Source organism: Ursus americanus, chromosome 25 (genome assembly GCF_024610735.1).
Source record: "Ursus americanus isolate L20-20 chromosome 25, mUrsAme1.1.p, whole genome shotgun sequence".
Classification (NCBI taxonomy): Eukaryota; Metazoa; Chordata; class Mammalia; order Carnivora; family Ursidae; genus Ursus; species Ursus americanus.
In genome coordinates this window covers 4,581,925-4,606,717 of record NC_142151.1, presented here as the reverse complement: position 1 = coordinate 4,606,717, position 24,793 = coordinate 4,581,925, and the positions used below count along the sequence as shown (strand labels likewise).

Genomic DNA, 24,793 nt, shown 5'->3' with positions numbered 1-24,793 from the left:
TGATTTTGTTTTCCAGTGCATATAAAAGTTATGTTTACATTATACTGTAGTCTATATAGTGTGCAAAAGCCTTATGTCTAAAAAAACAATGTACACAACTTAATTCAAAAATACTTTCTTGTTAAAAAATGCTAACCACTACCAGAGCTTTCAGCAAGTCATAATTACTAATCATAGATCACAATAACAAATAATAACAAAGAAGTTTGAAATATTGCCAGAATTCCCAAAATGTGACACAAAGACATGAAGTGAATAAATGCTATTGGAAAAATGGTGTCAACAGACTTGCTGTCTTGACAAAGGGTTGCCACAAGCCCTCAATTTGTAAAAGATGCAGTATGTGTGGAGTTCAATAAAGCAAAGTGCAATAAAACAAGGGAAGCCTATACATACAAACACACACACATACACACACACACACTTCTTCCATCCCTTCTCCCTCCTTTCTCTCTCTCTTTCCCCAACTTCTGTCCTCCTGTCCAGTGGGAAAACTTGGGTAGTTTAAATGGGAGTTTTAGTTTATATTTAAAAACTATGATATAAAAGAGAAAAAATAAGAAAATGGACCTTTAAGAGCCTTTAAGAATTCACCTCCATTTTGAGAAAGGCAGAAGACAATCACAGGACTCACATTTTGAGAATGTAAGACTATCTCTATATCAAGCAGTATTTCCATACCCCCCCCTTTTTTTTTAAAGATTTTATTTATTTGACAGAGACAGAGACAGCCAGCGAGAGAGGGAACACAAGCACGGGGAGTGGGAGAGGAAGAAGCAGGCTCATAGCAGAAGAGCCTGATGTGAGGCTCGATCCCAGATCGCCGGGATCACGCCCCGAGCCGAAGGCAGACGCCCAACCGCTGTGCCACCCAGGCGCCCCCCCATACCCTTTTTTTAAGTAGGCTCCATGCCCAGTGTGGAGACCAATGCAGGGCTTGAACTCATAACCCTGAGATCATGACCTGAGCCAAGAGCAAGAGTCGGATGCTTAACTGACTGAGCCACCCAGCACCCCTACATACTCTTTTAAAGAAACAAACTCTCCAAAGAAAATAATGATACTGAATTTACAATTAGCGATTATCTTGTCTATTAACAACTTTCATTTCCTACTTCATAAATATTTACTTGTTAAACATTTTTCACATAGTTTATTAACAATAGCAAGAAAATATACAGATCTTAATTATTATAATCTGTAAAGAACCCACATTAAATAGAACTAATAATCCATTGTGGCTTATAAAACTTAATACCATCACTATATTCCAAATCTAAAGCTGCTATAACTCTTCATTTCTATCACACTCTTCTTCTAAAGAGTTTCAACGACTTCTACATATATCATCTCACTTGTTTAAGGTTATTTAGCAAATCTTAGTATCTTCACATACAAGGTGAAAAACTTAGGCCCAGTGAAATTAAAAGAGCTCCCCAAGGCCACACATCAATAATAGTATCTCTAATTCATTTCTGAATTATCTCTATTTTCAACCCTACATCTAGCCAAGAATCAAGTAAATCATAAACATTTTGATAAATGTTAGTTGAATTTTAAAAAATAGACCTTCAAGGGAAAGTCCTAAGCTCAGTCCTGCTCATACTGCTTCCTAAGCCTAATAATGTTAAAAAAAGATTACTCATCACGTCATTTATTAACAAATCATGAAATCATGAATCATGAAATTTAATAAATTAATGTGCCTACAGGAAACATAAGACCCAGTATTACTAAAAATCTCCCCCTTGGGACACCTAGGTGGCTCAGTTGGTTGGCATCTGACTCTTGATTTTGCTCAGGTAGTGATCTCAGAGTTCTGACCTCAATGAGATCAAGCCACGCATCAAGCTCTGTGTTCAGCGCGGAGTCTGCTAAGATTCTCTCTCTCCTTCTGGGTGCTCTCTCTCTCTCTCTCTCTCAAAAAACAAAACAAACAAACAAAAAAAACCCTCCCCAAATGTTGAGAGGAGACCAAAAAAGAGAGAATCACTAAAGGAAAAATAAAGTAAAAGAGTGCATCATAAATTTGCAGTCTTTTCCCAACCAACATGACATAATCATAACTAGTTACTTTTTAATATCTTACTCATACAGAAAAGCAAAATAGCAATCACTATCATTTATTTTATTTTTTAAAAGATTTTATTTATTTGAGAGAGAACGAGAGAGAGCACAACCAGGGGGGAGGGGTACAGGGAAAAGCTCCCTGCTGAGGAGGGCGCCTGATGCAGGACTCGATCCCAGGACTCCAGGATCATGACCTGAGCCGAAGTCAGACGCTTAACTGATTGAGCCACCCAGGCACCCCTGGCATTATCATTTAAACAAAGGTATATGCCACAGCAACCTCAATATTATAGTTATTCTTTAAAATAAGTTTTTTAAAAGAAATACAAAAAAACATAAAATGGTAGGAAGAATAAAATCACCTGTCTATAAGAAGGAAAGTAACAAAGGGATATTTTAAAAATAAAAATCTGAGTTAGACATTTGAAAATACGGATAAAATTAATTCTTAAAAAGATCTGGTTATCAAAAAAAAAAAAAAAGATCTAGTTGTCATTATGAAATCCTTAAGTTGCTCAGAGAAAGCAAAGGCTAGAAGAACCATAGTCTCTCAGAAAGAAAGATTCAAAAATTATCAAGTGCTCATTTAAAATTCAAACAGAATAGGGAAAAGAATGAATGGATGAGAAGTAAAACTGTAAAATCTTCCAAACAAAAACTATAATGGAAACTCTAACTGAACTTTCTAAATTACAACAGCCATTCCAGTCTCTACTGAAATGTTCATGAATCCTCCCCTCCCCAACTAAGCAAATCTGGCCACTAAGATGCATTTTCCAGGGGTGTTAGTAGACGTACAACAGCTACTTGCTATAGAACAGACCCAGTCAGCAGTACAGAAGTTCACAGCTTCAGCAAAGTTGTAGCCCTGGTTAAATCCAGAATGATAGGCACGAGGAAATGTCACAACAAACTCGCCAGCACACTGATTGGTCCTGTACACCTAAACGCAAAGTGGGAACAGGAATACAAAACAAAATAAAAACAACAAAAAAGAGGAAGAGATTTTATCAGTCACTTTCAGAAGCATTTTCTAAAATTAAAAGCAGTAAAGCATTTACCTACACATATCAGAAAATAATATCAGAGTTTAAGAAGCAGCCCAACTCTACCTTCTTAAAATAGTCACTGATAACAAAATAATTCACAAGAAGCAGTAGACAAAGAAATTCTCAAAGAGAAAACGTTACTCTCACTGCGCTACTGGTTTCTGAAATTGGATAAAATTTTTACAATTAAGAGACTTTTTCTTTTATTCCTTTTATCCTTGTGTTGTCAATAACGTTAAAGAATGGAATTTCCTCCTACTCTTGGATAATTTTTTGGAAATTAACCAATTAATTAGCTCATATGTTATATGGAGATATCCCCAAAATCAGTTTTCCTGGGTCCCACTTACTTTTATGAAATATTATGTGTCTTTATTTATTTATTTTAGAAAGAGTGGGTCCATGCCACCCAGTCACCCCAATACTATGTGTCTTTAGAAGAATCCCAGATTCTAGTATAAATTCACTCTGCCTTCAGCTCAGGTGATGATCCCAGGGTCCTGGGATAGAGCCCTACGTCTGGCTTCCTGCTTCTGGGAGTGGGGGGTCTGCTTCTTACTCTGTCCCTCCCCCCAGCTCATGTGCACATGCTCTCTCCCTCTCTCTAATTAATAAATAAATAAAATCTTTAAACACAAACTAACACTGGGCGCCTGAGTGGCTCAGTCGGTTAAGCATCCGACTCTTGATTTCAGCTCAGGTCATGATCTCAGAGTCATGAGATCCAGCCCACATCAGGTTCCATGCTCAGCGCAGACTCGGCTAGAGATTCTCTCTCTCCCCCTCCCTCTGCCCCTCCCTCCGTTCATGCTTGCACGCTCTCTCACTCTCCCTCTAAAATAAATAAATAAAATATTTTTTTAAAAAGTAAAAAGGTATTCAAATTATTTCATTATCATATATTAATAAAAAAGCTGTGAAATCTTTATATGAAATCTGATCTCCAAATGAGAAGTATTAGTTATTATAACTATCACATGAAAACCTTACACTCTGGCTAAACAAAGACAATATAGATAATAAATAATACAGAGTATTATTATACATACTAGATAATAAGGAATATAAGATTTTTAACAAAACCAGGATTTAATGGTTTACTGAAACAGAACGCTATTTTAATATGTAGCTATAAATAAAGTACGATTAATATTTTAAAACACTTCTTTCTTAACCAGAGAAATGTTGTTCCCTTCAGAATATAAATTCTAATTTAGCTAGAAGATGAAATGATCTTTTGCTTCCAGTTATAAAACAAAAGATATGTTGCTATTCTAAGGTAAAGCTAACATAACCTTTTTTTTTCCTTTTTAATATTTTATTTATTTGACAGAGAGAGAGACAGCCAGCGAGAGAGGGAACACAAGTAGGGGGAGTGGGAGAGGAAGAAGCAGGCTCATAGCGGAAGAGCCTGATGTAGGGCTCGATCCCATAACGCCGGGATCATGCCCTGAGCTGAAGGCAGACGCTCAACCGCTGTGCCACCCAGGTGCCCCAAAGCTAACATAACCTTAAAATAAAAATACTAAAAGGAGACACAAAAGACTCACAGGCACACCATGCTCCATCAGTACATTGGGGTTCATGATGGTGACTAACTGATGCAGGAGATCAGGCTGGGATTCAAATAACTCAGGAGCCAGCTCCCTCATCACCTCCTCCAGTTGTTCTGCAGCATGAGATGGCACACCATACCATGTCTTTGGCTCCCCCCTAGCAAAGGGAAATAACTGTTTAGCTAGGTGAGCATGATACCAATGAGGCCAGGGTCTCTCATTCAAATCCGCTATAAACAATAATTAACTTTGTCTTGTTCCATTAATTTTGCCACAGATTATATACCCTGAATCCTGGCAAACCAATTCATAAATGTGCTCATAATAGGAGGTAAAGTAAAGTATATAAACAGATGGATACATACTTACCACTACTATTAGAATGAATTCAATTCAAAATCATATTAATGTAATTAATGAATTCAATTAATGCAATTCAAAGCACATGAACTCTTTAAGGTGGATCAATAAATTGTTTCTTTAAATAGGAAAGACACTATATGGAAAAAAACATTCCAAAGGATACTGACATACCACCTTGCTTCCCAAGTCCACTGGACATTCCAATTATCCCTACAATGATCAAAGTTGAAGTCAACAGTGTAGAATACCTTTACATAACTTCATTAAGTTGAATTTTACTATCCATCAAACTAAGGCAAGGGTGAAATTGTTGAACCCTGAAAAGAGTTCTATCTACAAATCTTAAAGACCAAAAACTTGGCATCATTAATGCACTAGACTTTAGTGGACTAGAGTTCATTTATGATATTAAGTTGTACTCCTAGGAAACGGATTTAGCGAGTCATGCTATTTATAAAATAGCTGCATTTCCTAATCCTAATACAATCCAGTGCTGTCTCCAACAGAATTTACTGCAATAACGAGAATATTCCATGTCTGTGCTGGACAATACAAATGGCCCTAGTCACCGATGACCATAAAGCACTTGAAATGTTCCTGTAACTGAGGAAGTACATTTTTAATTTTACTTAAGTAATTCAAATAGCCACATGCAGCTAAGAATTATATTACACAGCACAGTGATGAAGGAAAGAAATAAAATCACTATAGTTTTCCAGTATTGCATAGTGTGATTTGAGTAATATCTTCCAAATGGCGAAAAATATCATTTAATTGATATCATAATAATGGACAAGGAACTGGGCAAGTAAATAAAAGCTGTGGGGAGACACAAAAAAATTCAGCCAAAGAATTTAATAAATATGCATGTAACAGGCATTTATAGGACAAATGTTATTAAAAAGAAAAAAATCATTTAATAATTTCCAATCCTGAAGGTTTAGTCAGATCTTATACACTTTTTAAAATTATACATACTTTAAAATCCTACCTTGCATATCAAAAGATATACCAAAGTATATCAAAGTAATTTTCATGTATACCAAATTAATATCATTTGATGTAAAACTCCAGGCTCTGCTGCATGCTGCACGCACATATTTAAAAGGGAAGGTGTCTGAGATATATATACCCTTAGGACCTTCTACACATCTCAATATATTATCCTACTTTGGGTACGAAATACTTTTAAATTCAGTTCTTGCTAATATATCACCTAATATTATTATACCTTTACAAAGTTCCTAAGCATGTAACAAAGATCATACATACCAGTGTAAGTAGTTGATGGAATAACTCCAGTGATCTTCAATGTGCCAGCAGAAAGAAGAGAAACACATTCCTACATAGAGCCACGGCACTTTCATACCAGAGATGTCTACGTTAATATGTGCAAGAACAGACTGCTCTAGGACAGGCATATTATTCAAATTCCAACCAGAAAGCGCATATTCCTATCAAGAAAAAAAAAAGATGTAAATGTAAGATCAGAAATTACAAGTGCCCAATAGAAATTTCAAGGGAGTCTTAAAAAAAAAAAGTAAAAATTGTATATAATATTTACAATCGTCTAGTCCATCTGTGCTCTTTGCTCTCTGCAACATGTAACTCATATACCAATTTAATCCTATCTCCTGTCCAGTGATATGCAGATTTCCCTTTAATTATTTCAGATACCTCTGGTTTCTTCTGAAGCATATAAGCATTTTTACACTACTCCTCCCTAGCGTACTAGTAAAATAATGTGAGACTCATTTTAATAGGCCAGTACTGTATTTCTATTTTACCCCTAGTAGCGTAACTTCCCAAAATGTTTACCACTAAATTTATAGAATGCTGTCAGATACTATGAAAACAAAAAATAAGACACATAATCCTGAATTTTTGTCAACACCAAACACCAAGATGATGCAGAAAGTCACCACTACCACCCTCACTACAAACATAGCTAGAAATATTACATAAATTATAATAACAAAAACATTTGTTTCATAGATGAACTCAAAAGAAAAAAGAATTCCCAGTTTCCAGAAACAAAGAAAGGAAGGAAAGGCAGAATGAAAAAGGAAAGCTATCATCTGAGTTTTCATTGAGGTTTCTAACTGGTTATAAAGACCAAACACCAAGTTTCAAAAACCTATTGCTGAAGCCATATGAAGTAAAGCATTAAAGTGCTTATCAGGGGCGCCTGGGTGGCTCAGTCGTTAAGCGTCTGCCTTCGGCTCAGGTCATGATCCCAGCGTTCTGGGATGGAGCCCTGCATGGGGCTCCCCGCTCAGCGGGAAGCCTGCTTCTCCCTCTCCCACTCCCCCTGCTTGAGTTTCCTCTCATGCTGCCTCTCTGTCAAATAAATAAATAAAATCTTAAAAAAGAAAAAAAAAAGTGCTTATCATCCTTGTGGAGAGCAGTTCTCAAAGTGGGATCTAGGGAACCTAAGACTATTTCAGGGAACTTGCAAAGTCAAACTATTTTTATAATAACTGTAAGATGTTATTTGCCTTTTTTGCTCTCATTCTTGCAGGAACATAGTGTGAGTTTTCCAGAGGATACATGATATGCGACATCACAACAGACTGACAACAGACTGAATGCAGAAACAGATAAGAGAATCCAACTGCCTTCTATTAGGAGGTTGATAACTGCTGAACCTGGATGCCAGGTACTGAGGGAAGGACGGAAATTCCTAATTATGTATACTTTTATACATTTGAAACTTTCTATAATACAGAGTTGAAAAAATAAAACATGCAAAGTAAGGGGTTTAACAGCCAATGACAAAGCTGAAGAGAGAATGTGTCAATGAGAACTCGGATTTGAGAGTATCATCCATAATGTAGCACAAAAAAATGAAAACTATGTGTATGATTAAGAGTCGCAGAGGAGGGGCGCCTGGGTGGCACAGCGGTTAAGCGTCTGCCTGCAGCTCAGGGCATGATCCCAGCATTACGGGATCGAGCCCCACATCAGGCTCCTCTGCTATGAGCCTGCTTCTTCCTCTCCCACTCCTCCTGCTTGTGTTCCCTCTCTCGCTGGCTATCTCTATCTCTGTCGAATAAATAAATAAAATCTTTAAAAAAAAAAAAAAAAAAGAGTTGCAGAGAAATAGAGTAAGAAAGTCCAGCATAGGTTTAAGGAGGAATTCCGTTAAGAAATAGAGCATATTGGGGCGCCTGGGCGGCAAAGCGGTTAAGCGTCCGCCTTCGGCTCAGGGCGTGATCCCGGCGTTACGGGATCGAGTCCCACATCAGGCTCTTCTGCTATGAGCCTGCTTCTTCCTCTCCCACTGCTTGTGTTCCCTCTCTCGCTGGCTGTCTCTCTCTGTCGAATAAATAAATAAAAAATCTTTAAAAAAAAAAAAAAAAGAAATAGAGACATATGATTCATACCCTCAAAAGGCTTTTTTAAAAAGGCTTTCAGTTGTTTTATTTTTTAAGATTTTATTTATTTATTTGAGAGTGAGAGTGTGCATGCGTGAGTGGGGGAAGGGGCAGAAGGAGAAGCAGACTCCCCTCGGAGCGCAGAGCCTGACTCAGGGCTTGATTCCAGGACCCTGAGATCATGACCTGATCCAAAGTCAGACACTTAACCAACTGAGCCACTCAGGTAACCCCCAAAAGGCTTTCAAAAATTACTACTCAATATGTTTTTTAATTGATTGGTCAGCTGGTTGTCTGAAAACATAATGAACCAGTTGAAAAGATAAAGCCTACATACAAAAAGTTTCAAGACAAGGCTGTATATATTCAACACCAAATACAGATAAAAGAGCAATTTCTTTAGGTCTTCAGAGGACAACAGTAATCAGTAAGGGTTTGCATCATTAAGAAAACTTCACAGAAAAGGAAGAACCCCAATACAGCTTAGAGAAAATAGATAAGCTTTGACAGTAAATGACAGAGAGACCGAAAATAAACTGTTCTGTCTGGTGAAGGGGAAGAGTTGAATAATCACACTCAGAAATACAGGAAATAAGATTAGAAAAGAAGAATCTTGGACCTTTAATCTTATGTTTCAAACTAAGAAGCTTGGATTTTATCCTATATTCAGAAGGGAAATAAAACAGAATTTGAAAAATGAAACAATATAAACATAGTATCTTAAGTATTTTTAAACTTCTGATTATGGAAAATTTCAAACATAAAAGTAGACAGGTCTGCATACTGAACTCCCAAAGACCTTTCAACCTTAAAATTTTAAATAAAAGCAATATATAAAAAAGACTGCAGAGAGAAGCAGTAAGCAGAAAATGGTTAACATAACAGGCCTAAGACTGCTGTTCTTCAAAAAGCCTCTTAAAGTTCTGTCAGCTGGTATCTGCAAACTTATATGATCATCAGTTCCCTACACTAAGACAGAGTGATTCACAATGCCTAGGCTGTACAATATGATTTATGTACACTTGCTTTCCTTCTGGGAGTCTGGGATTTTAGTATGTGTTCAGTAGAGGATGCCTATGTCACCAGCCTCCAACAAAAACCTTGAGCACTAAGTCTCTAATGAGCTTCCCTGGTAAATAACAGTTCATACACAATACGATACTAGTGCATCCTGTGTAACTACACTGGGAGAGAACTCTTGGAAGCTTCTACCTCGTTTTCTCTGGACTTGGACCATGATCTTTTCCCTTTGCTGATTTTGCTTTGCATTATTTCACTATAATAAATCATGGCCATAGCCATGAGTTCTCCCAGAAAATCACTGAACGCTGGAGATGGTCTTAGGGACTTCCAACACAAGTGGTCATTATGTAAGACTACGGCAATCATCCCAACATGATGCGATAGGACCTAGACAAGGATGGTAGCAGTGGGTATGAAAAAGAAGGCAATCCTACAGAAAATAATGAAAAATGAATTAACAGGATTTAGTCAAGGATTTAATATGGAGGGGCGCCTGGGTGGCACAGCGGTTGGGCGTCTGCCTTCGGCTCAGGGCGTGATCCCGGCGTTACGGGATCGAGCCCCACATCAGGCTCCTCTGCTATGAGCCTGCTTCTTTCTCTCCCACTCCCCCTGCTTGTGTTTCCTCTCTCTCTGGCTGTCTCTATCTCTGTCAAATAAATAAATAAAATCTTTATAAAAAAAAAAGGATTTAATATGGAGCAAAGACAAGAAGGAAAAAAAAATGTTCCCAAGGTTTCGAGTTCTGTGCCTATAGTTTATTTCTCAGAAGCCCTGTTAGTAGAGCACACCATATTCATAAAACAAATGTATTAACTTCAGAAGTACTTTTCCAGTAAACTACAATACCAGAGAAATATGCTATCAGATATCAAGAGCTAACCCATACAGAAGTTCAACATAAATGTACAACTCCTGGCGAAAAGCTAGCAGTTATCTGGTATTCTAATACAGTAACTTTCAGAGAGGAGTAATGAACTGATATAAGTATTAAAAAGTCTAAAGGGTTTTTTGGGGGCGCCTGGGTGGCATAGCGGTTAAGCTTCTGCCTTCGGCTCAGGGCGTGATCCCGGCGTTACGGGATTGAGTCCCACATCAGGCTCTTCCGCTATGAGCCTGCTTCTTCCTCTCCCACTCCCCCTGCTTGTGTTCCTCTCTCGCTGGCTGTCTCTCTCTGTCGAATAAATAAATAAAATCTTTAAAAAACAAAAAAACAAAAAAAAAGTCAAAAGGTTTTTTTTTTTAAGATTTATTTATTTGAGAGAGAAAGAGAACACATGGGGGGGGGCAGAAGGAAAGAGAATCCTGAAGCAGACTCCCTGATGAGCGCGGAGCCCAACTCAGGACTTGATCTCACTACCCAGAGATCATGACACAAACTGAAACCAAGAGTTGGCCACTCAACTGAATGAGTCACCCAGGCACCCCTAAAAAGTCCAAAAGTTTTATACACATGTCTAATTAGTCCTTAAAATCCCTTTGTAATGAACAGGCTCTCTCATTCCATCTTACAACACAAAAACAATATCCTTAGAAAAACATTATTGCTTAGAAAATAAATAGCAAATCCATGACCCAGTCTACATTTGCCAGACTACGTCATGTCTCTGCATAGTATGGCTGATTACAAGCCAGCATTTCTCCACATTCTTACATGAAGGTGAACAGAGCAAAAGCAGAAATAGATAAATGAATATTCATTCAAACTCAAACATGGAGAAGGATTATTTATATTATTAACATTAATCACTTAGGTTTGACCCTGAAAATAATCTTTAAAAAACTCTATGACCTTGTCTCTAAGATTAGAAGATATAAATATTCATTCAAAAACTTAAAAATTCAAAGCAGAAATAAAATTCAGAAAAAGGCAAGAGCTATATAATGAAGTCTCTTCCCAATAATTCGATAATTGCCTACCATTTGGCAATGGAAAGGTATAAAGAAACTCAGACTGATGCATCTCTTTATACTTATACAAACCAGGTTTAATTCACTGAATAAACCATCCCCATATAATTTATGTTCTCCATCTATTGTAATTATTCTCTTTTTCCCTTGGTAAAATCCAATGTGTATTCGCTAATCTATATTATCCTAACCTGACTATCGTAACCTATACTCCACCTTCACAGAAAGAAAAAAAACAATTAACAAGGCTAAAATAATAAAAAAGTCAAAAGACACTCATAACTTTCGATCATAAAAACAAAACAAAAGGGGGGCACCTGGATGGCTCAGTCATTAAGCATCTGCCTTTGGCTCAGGGCGTGATCCCAGCGTTCTGGGATGGAGCCCCACATGGGGCTCCCTGCTCAGCGGGAAGCCTGCTTCTCCCTCTCCCACTTCCCCTGCTGTGTTCCCTCTCTCGCTGCCTCTCTCTCTGTCAAATAAATAAATAAAATCTAAAAAAAATAATAAAAAACAAAACAAAACGAAAATTTTACTCAGCACATATTAAGCGCTCAGATATTGGTTGGCATAATACACGATGAGATGGTACCGTGAATAAACTGGGTAGGTAATGCTATAAGTAATCAGGATGGACTGCATAGGGCCTGAAGAGACTCAAAATCAAAAAACAAAAAGGGTAAGTCAGATACAGACCACATAAGTAGTTTACTCCATTTCTGTTTAAACAGGTGTATGTAAGGGGTTCCTGGGTGGCTCAGTCAATTAAGTGTCCGACTCTTGATTTCAGCTCGGATCATTCAGGTCATGCTCTCAGGGTTGTGAGATGGAGCTCCCCTCCCCCCCCAGGGTCAGGCTCCATGCACAGCAGGGAGTCTGCTTGAGAGTCTCTTCCTTTTCCTCTGTCCCTTCCTCCACTGTGGGCTCTCTAAAATAAATAAATAAGTCTTAAAAAAAATAAAAAACAAGTAAATAAAAAGGAGTATGTAATTCTGTATGTGTGATGTATAAATGCTCATATAGATTATATCTGGAAGGATGCACTAAAAAATAAAATAGGGTCTTCCTCTGGGTAGGAGGGAGACTTTTTAAAGATTGTTTATTTAATTTGAGAGAAAGAGAGAGTACAGGCAGTGGGATTGGGAAAGGGCAGAGGGAAAGAGAGAAAGACTCCCCGCTGAGAAGGGAGCCTGATGCAAGGCTCGATCCCAGGACCCCAAGATCATGCCCTGAGCCAAAGGCAGACGTTTAACTGAGGCACCCAGGTGCCCCAGGAGGGAGACTTTTATTCATAAAGAATTTCCAGCAGTGGTAATATGAAGAGGTTGGGCAATTCCCCCCCACAGAAAACAAAGATAAATCTGGACAAAATTACCAAAACAACCGTTTCAAGTCACTAGAAATCAACTAAAGGAAAAAAAATATTGAGAGCATTGACTGTTGAAAGACTAAAAGAAGGCTGGATAAAAACATTCCCAAATAAGCAAAGACTGAAAGAATTCAATGCTTAGGAGACCCACACTACAGAAAAGAGCAGTCCTCCAGGCTGAAAGAAAATGAACCCAAAAGGTAATATGGATCCCACAGGAATAAATGAAGAGCATCAGAAATGGTAAATTTGTGAGTCAATGTGTAACAGAGTATAAGTGTATTTTTTTAAAAGTAAAAGTTTAAAGTAATAGTTATATTGCTGTGTTGTATTTATATAACATGTCAATACAATGTATAAAAATACACAAAAAAGACAGTAGGAAATGAAGAGACACTGTTTCAAAGTTACTATATTCACCAGAATTAAGTCAATATTAACATGAAGTAGGCTGCATAGAGACGTATTTTGTCAATAAAACTTAAAAAAAAAAAAGATGCATTATTATAATTCTTAGAACCACTAAATAACTAAAAAGTATACAGCCAAATGAAAAAACCTGGAGAAATTAAAATGGTATTATGAAAAATATCTGTTTAACACCAAACAAAGTCCACAAAGGAGAGATGGAGGAACAAAACATGAGACATATACAATCGCAAAATGGAAGACATAAATCAATGATATCAATAATTATATTAAATGTAAATGGACTAAATAACTCCAATCAAAAGGCAACCCTCAGACTAGATTTAAAAAAAGCAAATCCAATCATATGCTGCCTACATAAGACATTTTAGATTCTAAGATACAAACAGCTTCAAAGTAAAAGAATGGAAAAAGATATACCTCACAAACAGTAACCTTAAGAGAACTGGAGTGGCTGGCTATACTTTTAACTGTACATACTACTGCACTCTTTTCCTGGTTTTTAACCACGTGTAACTCTTTTAATAGGAAAGAAAACTCTTAAACACTGCCAAATATCAAGGGAAAGAAAAAGTAAAAAGGACTAAAATAATGAGAAAAAGAAATGAATGATCATCTTAATTTAGCTTTGTACATAAGGGTCATCTCCAATGTGACAGGACTTCACTGTATGTTACAGTTTAAACATATTTGAAAACCTACCTGCTCAGGTACTGAAGGCAACTTAATTTTGGACCTATCAATGAAATGCAATTTTTTTTTTAAATTCTTAAATCACTGTCTAGATTTTCAAACAGAAAGAGCTAGGCAAAATTCTTTTAACTGGAATCAGAGTTTTAAACTAATTAAATTGGTTTTAAAATGCAAAGTTAAATTTTCTTAAGTTTTCTTTTAAAGCAAAGTTTGAGTGATAGTACAAAGCTCCAAAAGAAGGGCGGGACCAAAGAGCGTTGCCCTGAAGTTAAATTTTTAAAGATACTTTGAACGTATTGTTTTTAAAACTGAAAATTATTTATAACATCCAAACCCTACATATTTAATAATTTAAATGAACATAAACCCTTTAGATTAGAGAAAGGAAGTTTTCTACTATGCAAAGGCTAAATCAACTTGGAGTAAGTTTGAATCACTACTATCTGCTCTGCACCTCTTCTTCTGGCAGCATCTTTCTCCGACCATCCTTTACAGGAAATCCACTTCCAAAGTCTTTTGAGGAGATATCAGCTCCATACTCTACAATAACATCTTCTTCAATACTGCTCACCAGCCGCCAGAATTCCTTTTCTACTAGTTCTGTAGGAACCATCTATACAGGGAAAAAGATTACAGATTACTAACTCATTATAACCATAACCTTCTAAAACATAATATGCAGGTCAAGCGAACACAAACCCATGATAAAAAGAAAAAATCTTATTTCCAGAGCTGAAAAGACCAGGGTCCTAGCTTTTCCCAGAGAATAGGGAAAAGCTAAAGACAAACTAGATGTTCAGAAAAACATAATAAACTGAACTGCCTTTTGGTGTAAGCTATTTACCATCTAAGAAATATAAAGATGACCCAGCAAGCACATTAGGGAGAATAAAGGAAATGCAAAATTCAAGGCTGAATTTTAATAGCTTTGGCAAAGTTTATGGATAGGGATTTAAAAAGCCCAAGATCCCCTAGGAAAAGAAGCAAACTTCGTTATTACAAATAACTAAACAAAAGGAGCAACTGCCACATACACTTCATGCTTTTCTATAAAAGATTACTCACGGAAGGCTAATAATTCAAAGATCAAAGCAGATTTCTCAACAGGAGAGTACTGTCACACTGCCACATTAGCGAGTGAAAGAAATAGAAACAGATGCCAGGCCCCTTAATCTTTAATATTTAATATTCTATCATCTTTGTCATGCTGTCCCTGCTTTCCACAAAATGATGAAAGCAAACCAAAAGCTTCAGACTCAGATAAATCTTCATACCTCCCCAAACTGACCTAAATGATAGATACTCACATGAACTGGCATATTGAAATAATCAGACTTAAAATTATCTGCCATCTCTCCAAAGCTCTGAAGTGTATACTCTCGTACAGCTTGTTCGAATCCAAAGGCCTCTCGAGGTTTATTACATTCCTAAGAAGAAATAGCTAAAATTAACTCACTGAAAATGAACTAATAAAATATTAAGGCTCTTGGTGTTACCTTCTTTGATCATTTCCCTAGGTGAAGCAAATCCAATCAACCTTAGACAGCAAAACAAGTATTAATTACTTGCAATACAGAATCAAGAAATAATGTTCTAGAACCTCAACTACATTTTCACAGCCTTCCATAAGTAAGGTGGTAATGAGACAGCTTCAGACTCTGGAGCTGACATTAAGTTCTGGCACCAAGACAAACACTGGGAGAACTACTGGCATGCAATCAAGCCCAGGGATGCCTATCATTCTCAGTTTCTCAATGTATCTAGCTAGAGAGAAAATACATGTTCATGGATGAAGGAAGATAATGGATAAAGGGATATCCACTGGACTGCAAGAACATCTAGCTATAGGAATGGTTGTTTCACACCATCAACCACCCTGACCAGTATCTTAACACAAATTCTCAGAACAGAACTACTTCTAAATCAACTCACCTTGAGAATTATAAGTAATAACTCAAAGCTTTCAATACACCTACACACAGCCCAGCCAAGTCCTTCCCTTCCATGTCCTATCACAATATTTTGTTAAAATAGGTAAACAGATTAGGTATTTCAGTACAATGTCTTTGTAATCTTTCAATAAGAATAATTCAGTATAATCAAGGAAAACTTAAACAAGCTAATAGATACCATCAATTTATCTGGTAACATGAAAAACTGGATGCATAAATCCTAAGTTCTAGAGCTTCATGACTTTTACTTTTTTTTAATTTAAAAAAAATAAACGACCTACAGTCTTTCTTCATTTCTATTATTTTCCAGGAATACGAACCTTCTGAATAAAAGTATCATTCATCTACAGCAATAAACCGAATTATCTAACCAACAGGGAGAAAAAGAACATTTGAAAGGTGAGCTGCCACAACACAATTACTATATTTTCATTCAATACTGCTCTTAAAAAATCCTAGAGATTTTAAACACTGAAGAAGAAAGCAAGAGCTTTTGACAATGGGTTTACTGTATGTGTGTATGTGCACATCATTATTGTTAATTAAAAAAGGATCTGTAAAGGTTAGGCTTGTACCTCAGCAACACATTTAGGACACCTCCAGTCTCCTTTGGGCACATCAGGTAGTGGGGGAATTAAACAAAATGTATGATAGCTGTCATCACATCCATCACACAAAAGCAATTTATCTTCATTATTTCCCCGACCACAAAACATACAAACATAGAGATCAACCTGTTAGAAAACAAACAAGATAAAATAAAAGTCTATTTTCTATAACAATAATATTAAATTTTTACCAGGAACTCCTTAACTGAAACAAACAAAATAATGTACACTAAAAGTACACATAACTTAAATCCTGGATATCTTTTAAATGATTATATTTAGACAACTTTTCATAAAACTTCCTCAATTACCTCAGTGCTTCTACAGGCAAGTTAATAAAAGTGTTATCAAGTTATCGGAATAAAGAAAGACCACAAATCCAGGTTACTTGAAAGTCAATTATATAAATAAAATACACCACGTCATCCTTCCTATACACAAACACTCTTTGGTAGAGAATGAATACTGAGCACTGTCTACAATACAGCTCAAGAATTTACAGATTCATATTCATTCTCTCACTCACAAGGTATATGTGAGTATAACTTGGGGAAGAGTCAATGTAAACAGACAAAGTGAGGTTCACATTACATAAATGAAAGCTGCGACTTTAGATTTACCATCTAGTCTTCTAACCAAACGAACTAACTAAACGGCATACCAATATATAGCGAGATAAAAAGTGCAAAACTAAAAATAAATCCTTTCCCTCCTGACACATCTCAGAACACTTACAAAGTTAACAGAGAGAGTTCCTTTCCGTTGTCTCATTTGCATGTTAAATGCGTCTGACCTGTTGGTAACTTTTCGTCTTCGGGAGACCTCATCTTGAAATAAAAATAGTTATATAATAATAGTAAAAACTAATGTTGAGAGCTTACTATGGACCAGACACTATTTAAAATAATTTAAATTAAATCTCAAAACACTATGAGGTAGATATACTATTATTCCCATTGAAGATAAAGAATCTAAAATATAGTGAAGTTAGATAACTTGCCCAAAATCACATAGCCAGTCAGTGGCAGATTTGGAAATCCAATCCACGCAATCAAGCTCCAGAGAGCTTATCTACTAATTCTATACTGCCTGTATGTAGTGCTTATCAGGGACTAATTTGAGACTAGTTTTAAGATCACTGCCAGCCAATGCAGTAAGTACAAGAATGAAAAAGATAATCAAAGTGCTTAATTCTTAGAAGGGTGATAATAAACATCACAATGTATTTAGTAGGTCCTATCACACTGAATGTTTTAGAGTGATGGGACAATATCATCTGACCCTCCAGAGTTCTCATCCACAATCTGAATTGTGACTTAATTTCTCATATATCATGAAAAGGGTAATAATATGACTTATGATTATAGCATTTCATTAAATACATATACATTAAAAACAAATCCAAAACAATCTTTGTAGAGTTCTAAAACTGACACATACATAAAGAGAATAGTGGGACTTGATCTTTGCATTAGCAATTTTACTCACAGAAAGTTTCAAACACACTAAGCTGAGAGTACAAGGCTTTCCTCAGATAAAGAGTTTATTTAAATGAAGTGTCATATATATCAAGGCAATTATGGAAAAATAACAGAATCAGAATTAGAATTTAAATCATAAGCTCTCCACAGTATATTCTGATACTAAAAATCAGAGAATCCAGTCTTTGAATTTTAAAGTTATAAGCTACAGATCACCAGGTGAGAACCATTCATTTCACCATCCTTTCCTAAACTAGCCTTCAGAAACTATAAATTTCTGTGTCACATATTAGACATGGAAAAGGACAATTTGTCTCTTCCAAATATTATAAAAATTCAATAAAATATGGTTCCTCAAGACTTAAATTTAAGATTATATGCCATAAAAGGTGATTCGTCTAGGAACCACGTTCCAAGTTTACACTCATAAGAAAAATCCCAAAGCAGACTGCAATTCAAATGTTATTTGAATCTTATTAGAACCATATGGCTATACCTTGTTTCTTTTCGTGACCGAATAAGAGATTTTTACCTTCTTTATCTTTTGCTCCCATTGCTAGGCCCACGACCTTAGGCCCAGCCCCAAAAATTCGAAGTTTCTTCAATTCCGTGTTTCTGTTCACTTCTCCAGATTCTGACTAAAAAAACAAAAAAAACAAAAAAAAACAAAAAAACCTCACATTATCTAATCACATCTAATCACATATTTATTTTCTTACCCGAGAAAAGTTTCAAGATCCTCTTCAATATGAAGAAAAACATATTTTACTACTTCTCTCTAAATCCACTCACTGCCTCATTACAACAGCTGAATAGTCATCCAAGCAGTATGCAACACCCAACTTCCTTTCCACAAAAGAAAATCTTTATTAAAAGCACAGTTGTCAATTAGGTTCTGTCCAGACACAAATGCCACTGGTTATAACCAGTATAATACTGATAATAAAAGAAATCCTCACTTCTACCTTGCTAATGGACACCCATCTTTGATCAGAAGGCAATATGCCCATCCTATTAGATGAATAATGATTATCCTAAGCCAATCATGCCATTTCTCTTTGTTAGTGATGGCCTAGCTGAGGGTAGAAATGTTATCCCGGTCCAGACCAATGAAACATACAGAACATCTACTAGAAGCCTCTGGGAAAGATTTCCATCTTCTAATAAAAGAGAAAGCTTCTCAAAGAGTAATAAGCCTTTTACCCCAACTTCCTTCCCTACTTTTAGGAGATTCAGCCTGGTGAAAGCATTGTGCTGGACTCAAGCAGCTGCACTGCAATTAGGAAGAGATACATTACCCACACACTGAAGCAAGCAAGGCAGAAAGATGGAAAGAGCCTGGGCCCTTCATGGCAATGTGCCATTGCTGCATCAATCCTAGAGCTACCTATTTCTGGAAATCTTATGTGAAAAATGTGTCCTTATGTGAAAACTGTGTTGTTAATGTTTAAGCTGATGTCATTTGGCACTCTAGTACTTGAAGATGAGAGCATCCTGATAGATGCCAAGTGTTACATCGTGAATTCAGATGGACCATACACTCTGAATATACACTAAGTAAATAACTAAAACTTACTTAAAATATAGTCAATAAAAATAAAAATAAATCAGGTTAAAATACAGACTTTATAAGTCTATGATTATATAAGAACCAAACCAACCAAAATGGCATTTAAATATATATATTTAAACTTCAGTAGACTGACTTAATTATACTAATCTATCTTTACAGTCCAATGATAAACATGACACTGTACATTCTTCATCACTATTAATGCACAGTATATAATAAGAAAACCTAACATACACTGAGTAGATACTATGTACCATATAAAAGTATTTTAATCAATTAATCCTCACAACAACCTTTTCAGACAGGCAATAAAGTTCCAAAAAGTAGAAATAATAAGACATTACCTGATCTTAATGGAATAAAAACTAGAAATAACAAAATAAAAAAATAAAAAGACCTGCTAGAAATCTTTAACTTCCTATTAAAAAATGATAACAAAAAAAGACTATAAATCAGAATCTCCAGAATAAATTAAAGCAGTGATCACAGGAAATTTTATAGTCTTAAACAGCCCAGTTAAAACAGATGAATAGAAATAAATTAAGTTTCCAAATCCGAGAGGTAGGAAAAGAGCCACAATGTGAATCAAAAGAACTTTGTGATGCTAGATTAGAACTGGAATTATCAGTCCATTTCTGAAAATGTTTTTAAATTTTATTTCCCAGACCTAACCACTAAAAGGACCTACAAAAGCAATGGCATCCCAGTAGGAACAAGCACACGTTGTACTCAGATCTTGGTCTCTATATATCATTTCACACTAAAATGAAGCAGAATTCCATGGAGAAACGGCTAATTCCAGGTCTAAGCAAGGCAAGAAGACAATGAGCCTTTCTGTGCTAAACAAGTGCTCAAACAAAGATGGAGACATGTCAAAAGAGTAACATGAACCAGCTTGAAGGGGTTCCCATTAGCCAAACTTGGAACAACAGGATTATAAAAAAGGAATAAGAGATGGTAATAAATTATAAGACATTATATTTTTTTTTATTTTTTTTTAAAGATTTTATTTATTTATTTGACAGAGACAGCCAGCGAGAAAGGGAACACAGGCAGGGGGAGTGGGAGAGGAAGAAACAGGCTCCCAGTGGAAGAGCCCGATGTGGGGCTCGATCCCAGAACGCTGGGATCACGCCCTGAGCCAAAGGCAGATGCTTAAGGACTGCGCCACCCAGGCGCCCCAGACATTATATTTTTCAAAAATCATGTCCTACAGTGATACTAAAAAGGAGCAGGGGTCAGTCTTGGTTCCATGGGTAAACACATTCATCAAAATTCACCAAACTATACACTTAAGATATAAACATTTTACTGTATGAAAAAAGTATCTCAAGAAAGTGTGGGAGAAGAGTTCTCCTTTAAAGAAAAATGCTAAAAGATGTAGAAAATGACAGAGCTAGAAAATCACCCAGCTTGCAACGACCAGCGTTACTACTAATTCACGTAAGGATCACCAATGAATGCGAAAACCACTGGGTAAAACATAACTGGGAGACAGGTTATTCACACTGTCTTACAGTTTACTCTGATTACTTTTATTACAAAGAGAATAAGTATAATGGAGAAACCTGGCTCTGAAAGCTGAATCCAGCTTTCAAAAAGCTCACTAGTGAGGTCACAGATGAAAAAACAATCATACCAGCGGTGCCTGGGTGGCTCAGCCAGTTAAGTGTCCGACTCTTGACTCTGGCTCAGGTCACGATCTCAGGGTTGTGAGATAGAGCCCTGCATCAGGCTCTGTTGCTCAACAGAGAGTCAGCTTGAGATTCCCTCTCCCTTTGCCCCTCCCCCCACTGGCATGCGCTTTCATTCCTCTCTGTCTCCCTCTCTTTCTCTAAAATCAATAAATCTAAAAAAAAAAAGAATAAAAATGACAGAACAGTAAAGCCAGTGATGTGATAGAGATAAGAAAGGGGAGTAGGATAACTTTCATAACTTCTGTTTCTTGTTTAAGAGACTATTGGATGGCTGTGCTTGTCATGGACACCAAGCTAGAAAATAACAAAGGAAAAATAGATTTAGAGAAGGTGATAATGTTTGAGATGTACTGAATTCAGCATACCTGCTGTGGCTACCAATGGCTACCAATATGCATACAGGGGTATACATATACTATATGCACACACACACATCCCTGGCAAACAGAAAAGAAACATGCGTGTCAAGACATATTTAGGAGTCTTAAGTGTACAGGTACTACTCGAAATCACAGGGTAGATAAGATAGCTAGGGAGAGCAAAGATAGGAAAAGACTTAAAATTCCATGTAAAGGGCAATGGAAAGAGAGAACAAAGATGACTGAGGAGAAGTCAGAGAGTGAAGAAGATAACCAGGAGAGAGGCATCACGAAGCCAAAGAAAAATCAAGTTAACTGAATTTCAAGGAGAGAAGTCAACAACTGTATTAAATGTATACATGACCAGAGATGAAGAAGGATAAGAAATAAAAAAAAGATCCTCAGCTTTCGACAATTATTAACTCAGTGGTAACTTGAGTGGTGCAGTTTCAATAAAATGATTTAGCTCAATGTCAGATTACAGAGTATGAAAGCTAAACAGATACTGAGGAACCTGAGACAACATCAACTGTTTTTCAAGAAACTTCATAAAAAGAGGCAAAGAGTAAGGCACTATCTAGGAAGGGAGTTTTTGTTTTAAGATGACAAAGACTTTAAACACGTTTACATTGGGGGTAGGAGGAGGTCCAGCAGACAGAAGAGGTAGGAGAGAGAAATTTTGTAAGTGATACATTAAAATCCCTAAAGAAGCCAGAACAGATGTGGGAAGATTATCCTTAGAGACAAAGGCTACCCTTTGCCCACAGAGACTGACAGAAATTAAGAATGAATACCAACAATTCTGTATATGGGGCAAGAAGTCGAAGGAGTTCTACCAGAAAGCCTCTTCTTTCTGGTAGAATGAGGAATGAGGCAGACTAGGCAATACAGTAATTAAGGACAAATTGTGAGCTGAACAAATTCTTCGTTGAAAAGCCTACAATGGTTCTAGTTTCTACCTGGTATCAACAATCTGACTACGCTGCCAATTATTACAATAGGTAAAAACAATCTATACTGTCCTTTTCTTATATATAGGCAATAAGCAGCAGGACTTTTCCATGGTTTCAGAAGGAACATCAAAAAGAAATTTCATCATAAGCTGTCAACTGATTAGAGGAGCAGGGCCAGCTGGGTCAACTCTTCAAAACTGAGTCACCAAGTCAGAGACTAATTTTCAAGTGTTTCGGGTCTTGAAACAGAATCATCACTATACACCCAAAGATGATTAGAACTTTTGAGATCAACCACAGTAATAAAAAATCACTTAACAACTAAACCAGAGTTCACTAATTTATAATGATTTATAACTAAGAATTCTCATCATGATAAATAAAAATTACAATTATTATATTATTATAATGCAACAAAATATTAATTTATGAATTACTGAACAATTTATATTACATACTGGTAATTTACTAATAAACATAAATTTAAAATTCACTTTTCAATGAATTCCCATTAAATTCACGTTCTCCATCCAAGACACCTACCTTTCTGTTATCAAAGTACCTAAGAAGCTAAATTATTATTCAGGAGACTATTCAAGGAGCATAAATTCAGAGCAAGGAAAGCAGCATCTAACTGTCCCAACCTACGGACCTGTCTTTATTTATTTTTTGTTTTTAAGATTTTATTTATTTATTTAACAGAGATAGAGACAGCCAGCGAGAGAGGGAACACAAGCAGGGGGAGTGGGAGAGGAAGAAGCAGGCTTCCAGTGGAGGAGCCCGATGTGGGACTCGATCCCACAACGCCAGGATCACGCCCTGAGCCAAAGGCAGACGCTTAATTACTGAGCCACGCAGGCGCCCCTACGGACCTGTCTTTACAACAACTTTAAAAACACACTTTGAGGACCACAAATGAGAATGGGGAAAGGAGGACAGATGCAGACAAGAAGAAATTAGTGCATTTTTCTTCTGATGAAATTATTTTAGGCTACAAGAACACTAAGAAGTTAACACTGGAAAGGTTCAAACACTAAAACTTACACTCTAGCTTTTAAAGGAATGAGTGAAAACTAAAACCACCCTTTCCTACTCCTCTCATTTCTGCTAACCACGAAAATAAAATATACTACAGTTCATCAGCATGTCGATAACACTGGCCCTACCGTACCCAGAGTCACCATCTGATTTGTCCTCCTCATCAAAACTGTTCAAAATTAACAAAAAGCTTTCTAAATCAAATCAGACTGAATTTTACAATTTCTTCCCTGTTCATCTTCATGGTAAATGAAAGACAGGTCTCTTCTTCACAGTCTAAACAACAATAGTATGTGAATGCCTCCAATAACCACATCACTGTTCTGCAGTTAATGCACTTAAAACTCCTGTTAAAAATGACCCATGGAAGTTGATACCTGAGACTTGACACGCCTTGTTCTCTTCGGTAGAATGTTCATTCTTGTGCCTGGCTCTGGGGAAGTTTGGACGTCAGTGCCAAGAACCTCAGGCTCTACTTTTTCCTTAAGATCTAAATTAGGCATCTGTACACCCTAAAGAATCAGAGCACAGAAAGACAGCAGGTTCACTGATAAGAAATCAGATTGGAGAATCAGGGGAGAAATAATAAATTTCCAATAAATCCCCAAAACTACATGAAACCAGATGACAATTCTACCTACCAAATTGATCTATAAATTCAAGACAATCCCTGTTGAAATCCCAGCAGGCTTTTGTTGTAGAAATTGAAAAGTCAATTTCTAAAATTTATGTGGAAATGAAAATCTTTGGAAATTAAAAAAAAAAGAACCAAGTTGGAAGACTAACACTATTGGATATCAAAACTTACTATAAAGCTACAGTACTCAAGACAGTATAGTATTGGTGTTAGGGTAAATACATGGACCAAAGCACAAAAGAGAGACCGGAAATAAACCCACATTTATAGTCAACTGATTTTCAACAAAGGTGCCAAAGTAAATCAACGGGAAAAGGGTAGTAGTCTTTTAAACATATGATACTGGTACAACTGAATATTCATATACATATACATTTCCCCTCTCCTCCAAAATGAACTTGTAGTTTTACCTCATACTATGCACATACAAAAAAAAAAAATGGATCTCAGACCTAAATATAAAAGCTAAAATATGAAACTTCTAGAGAAAAACAAAAAGTATCTTTGGGGCCTTGGGTTAAGAAAAGGTTTCTTAGATATGACAAGAGAAGCACAATCCATAGAAGGGGGGAAGGAAATTAATAAACTGCTCTTCAAACAGACACCATTATAAAAATGAAAAGATAAACCAGAGACTAGCAGAGAGTATTTATAA

General features: G+C 36.4%; 1 protein-coding gene across 2 annotated transcripts in view; it reads right to left on the bottom strand.

Moving 5' to 3' along the window:
- The window catches only part of KDM5A (lysine demethylase 5A), a 96,083-nt gene that overhangs the window by 57,349 nt on the left and 13,941 nt on the right, over positions 1-24,793 (bottom strand). For both annotated transcript variants that reach the window (XM_045774505.2, XM_087855531.1), the window contains exons 5-13: positions 23,879-24,013; positions 18,414-18,519; positions 17,136-17,227; positions 16,368-16,526; positions 15,148-15,267; positions 14,295-14,453; positions 6,311-6,492; positions 4,670-4,832; positions 2,894-3,013 (exon numbers count right to left, since the gene is read on the bottom strand). In XM_045774505.2, the coding sequence (XP_045630461.2) occupies positions 2,894-3,013; positions 4,670-4,832; positions 6,311-6,492; positions 14,295-14,453; positions 15,148-15,267; positions 16,368-16,526; positions 17,136-17,227; positions 18,414-18,519; positions 23,879-24,013 (1,236 nt within the window). The remainder of the gene's footprint in view (positions 1-2,893; positions 3,014-4,669; positions 4,833-6,310; positions 6,493-14,294; positions 14,454-15,147; positions 15,268-16,367; positions 16,527-17,135; positions 17,228-18,413; positions 18,520-23,878; positions 24,014-24,793) is intronic.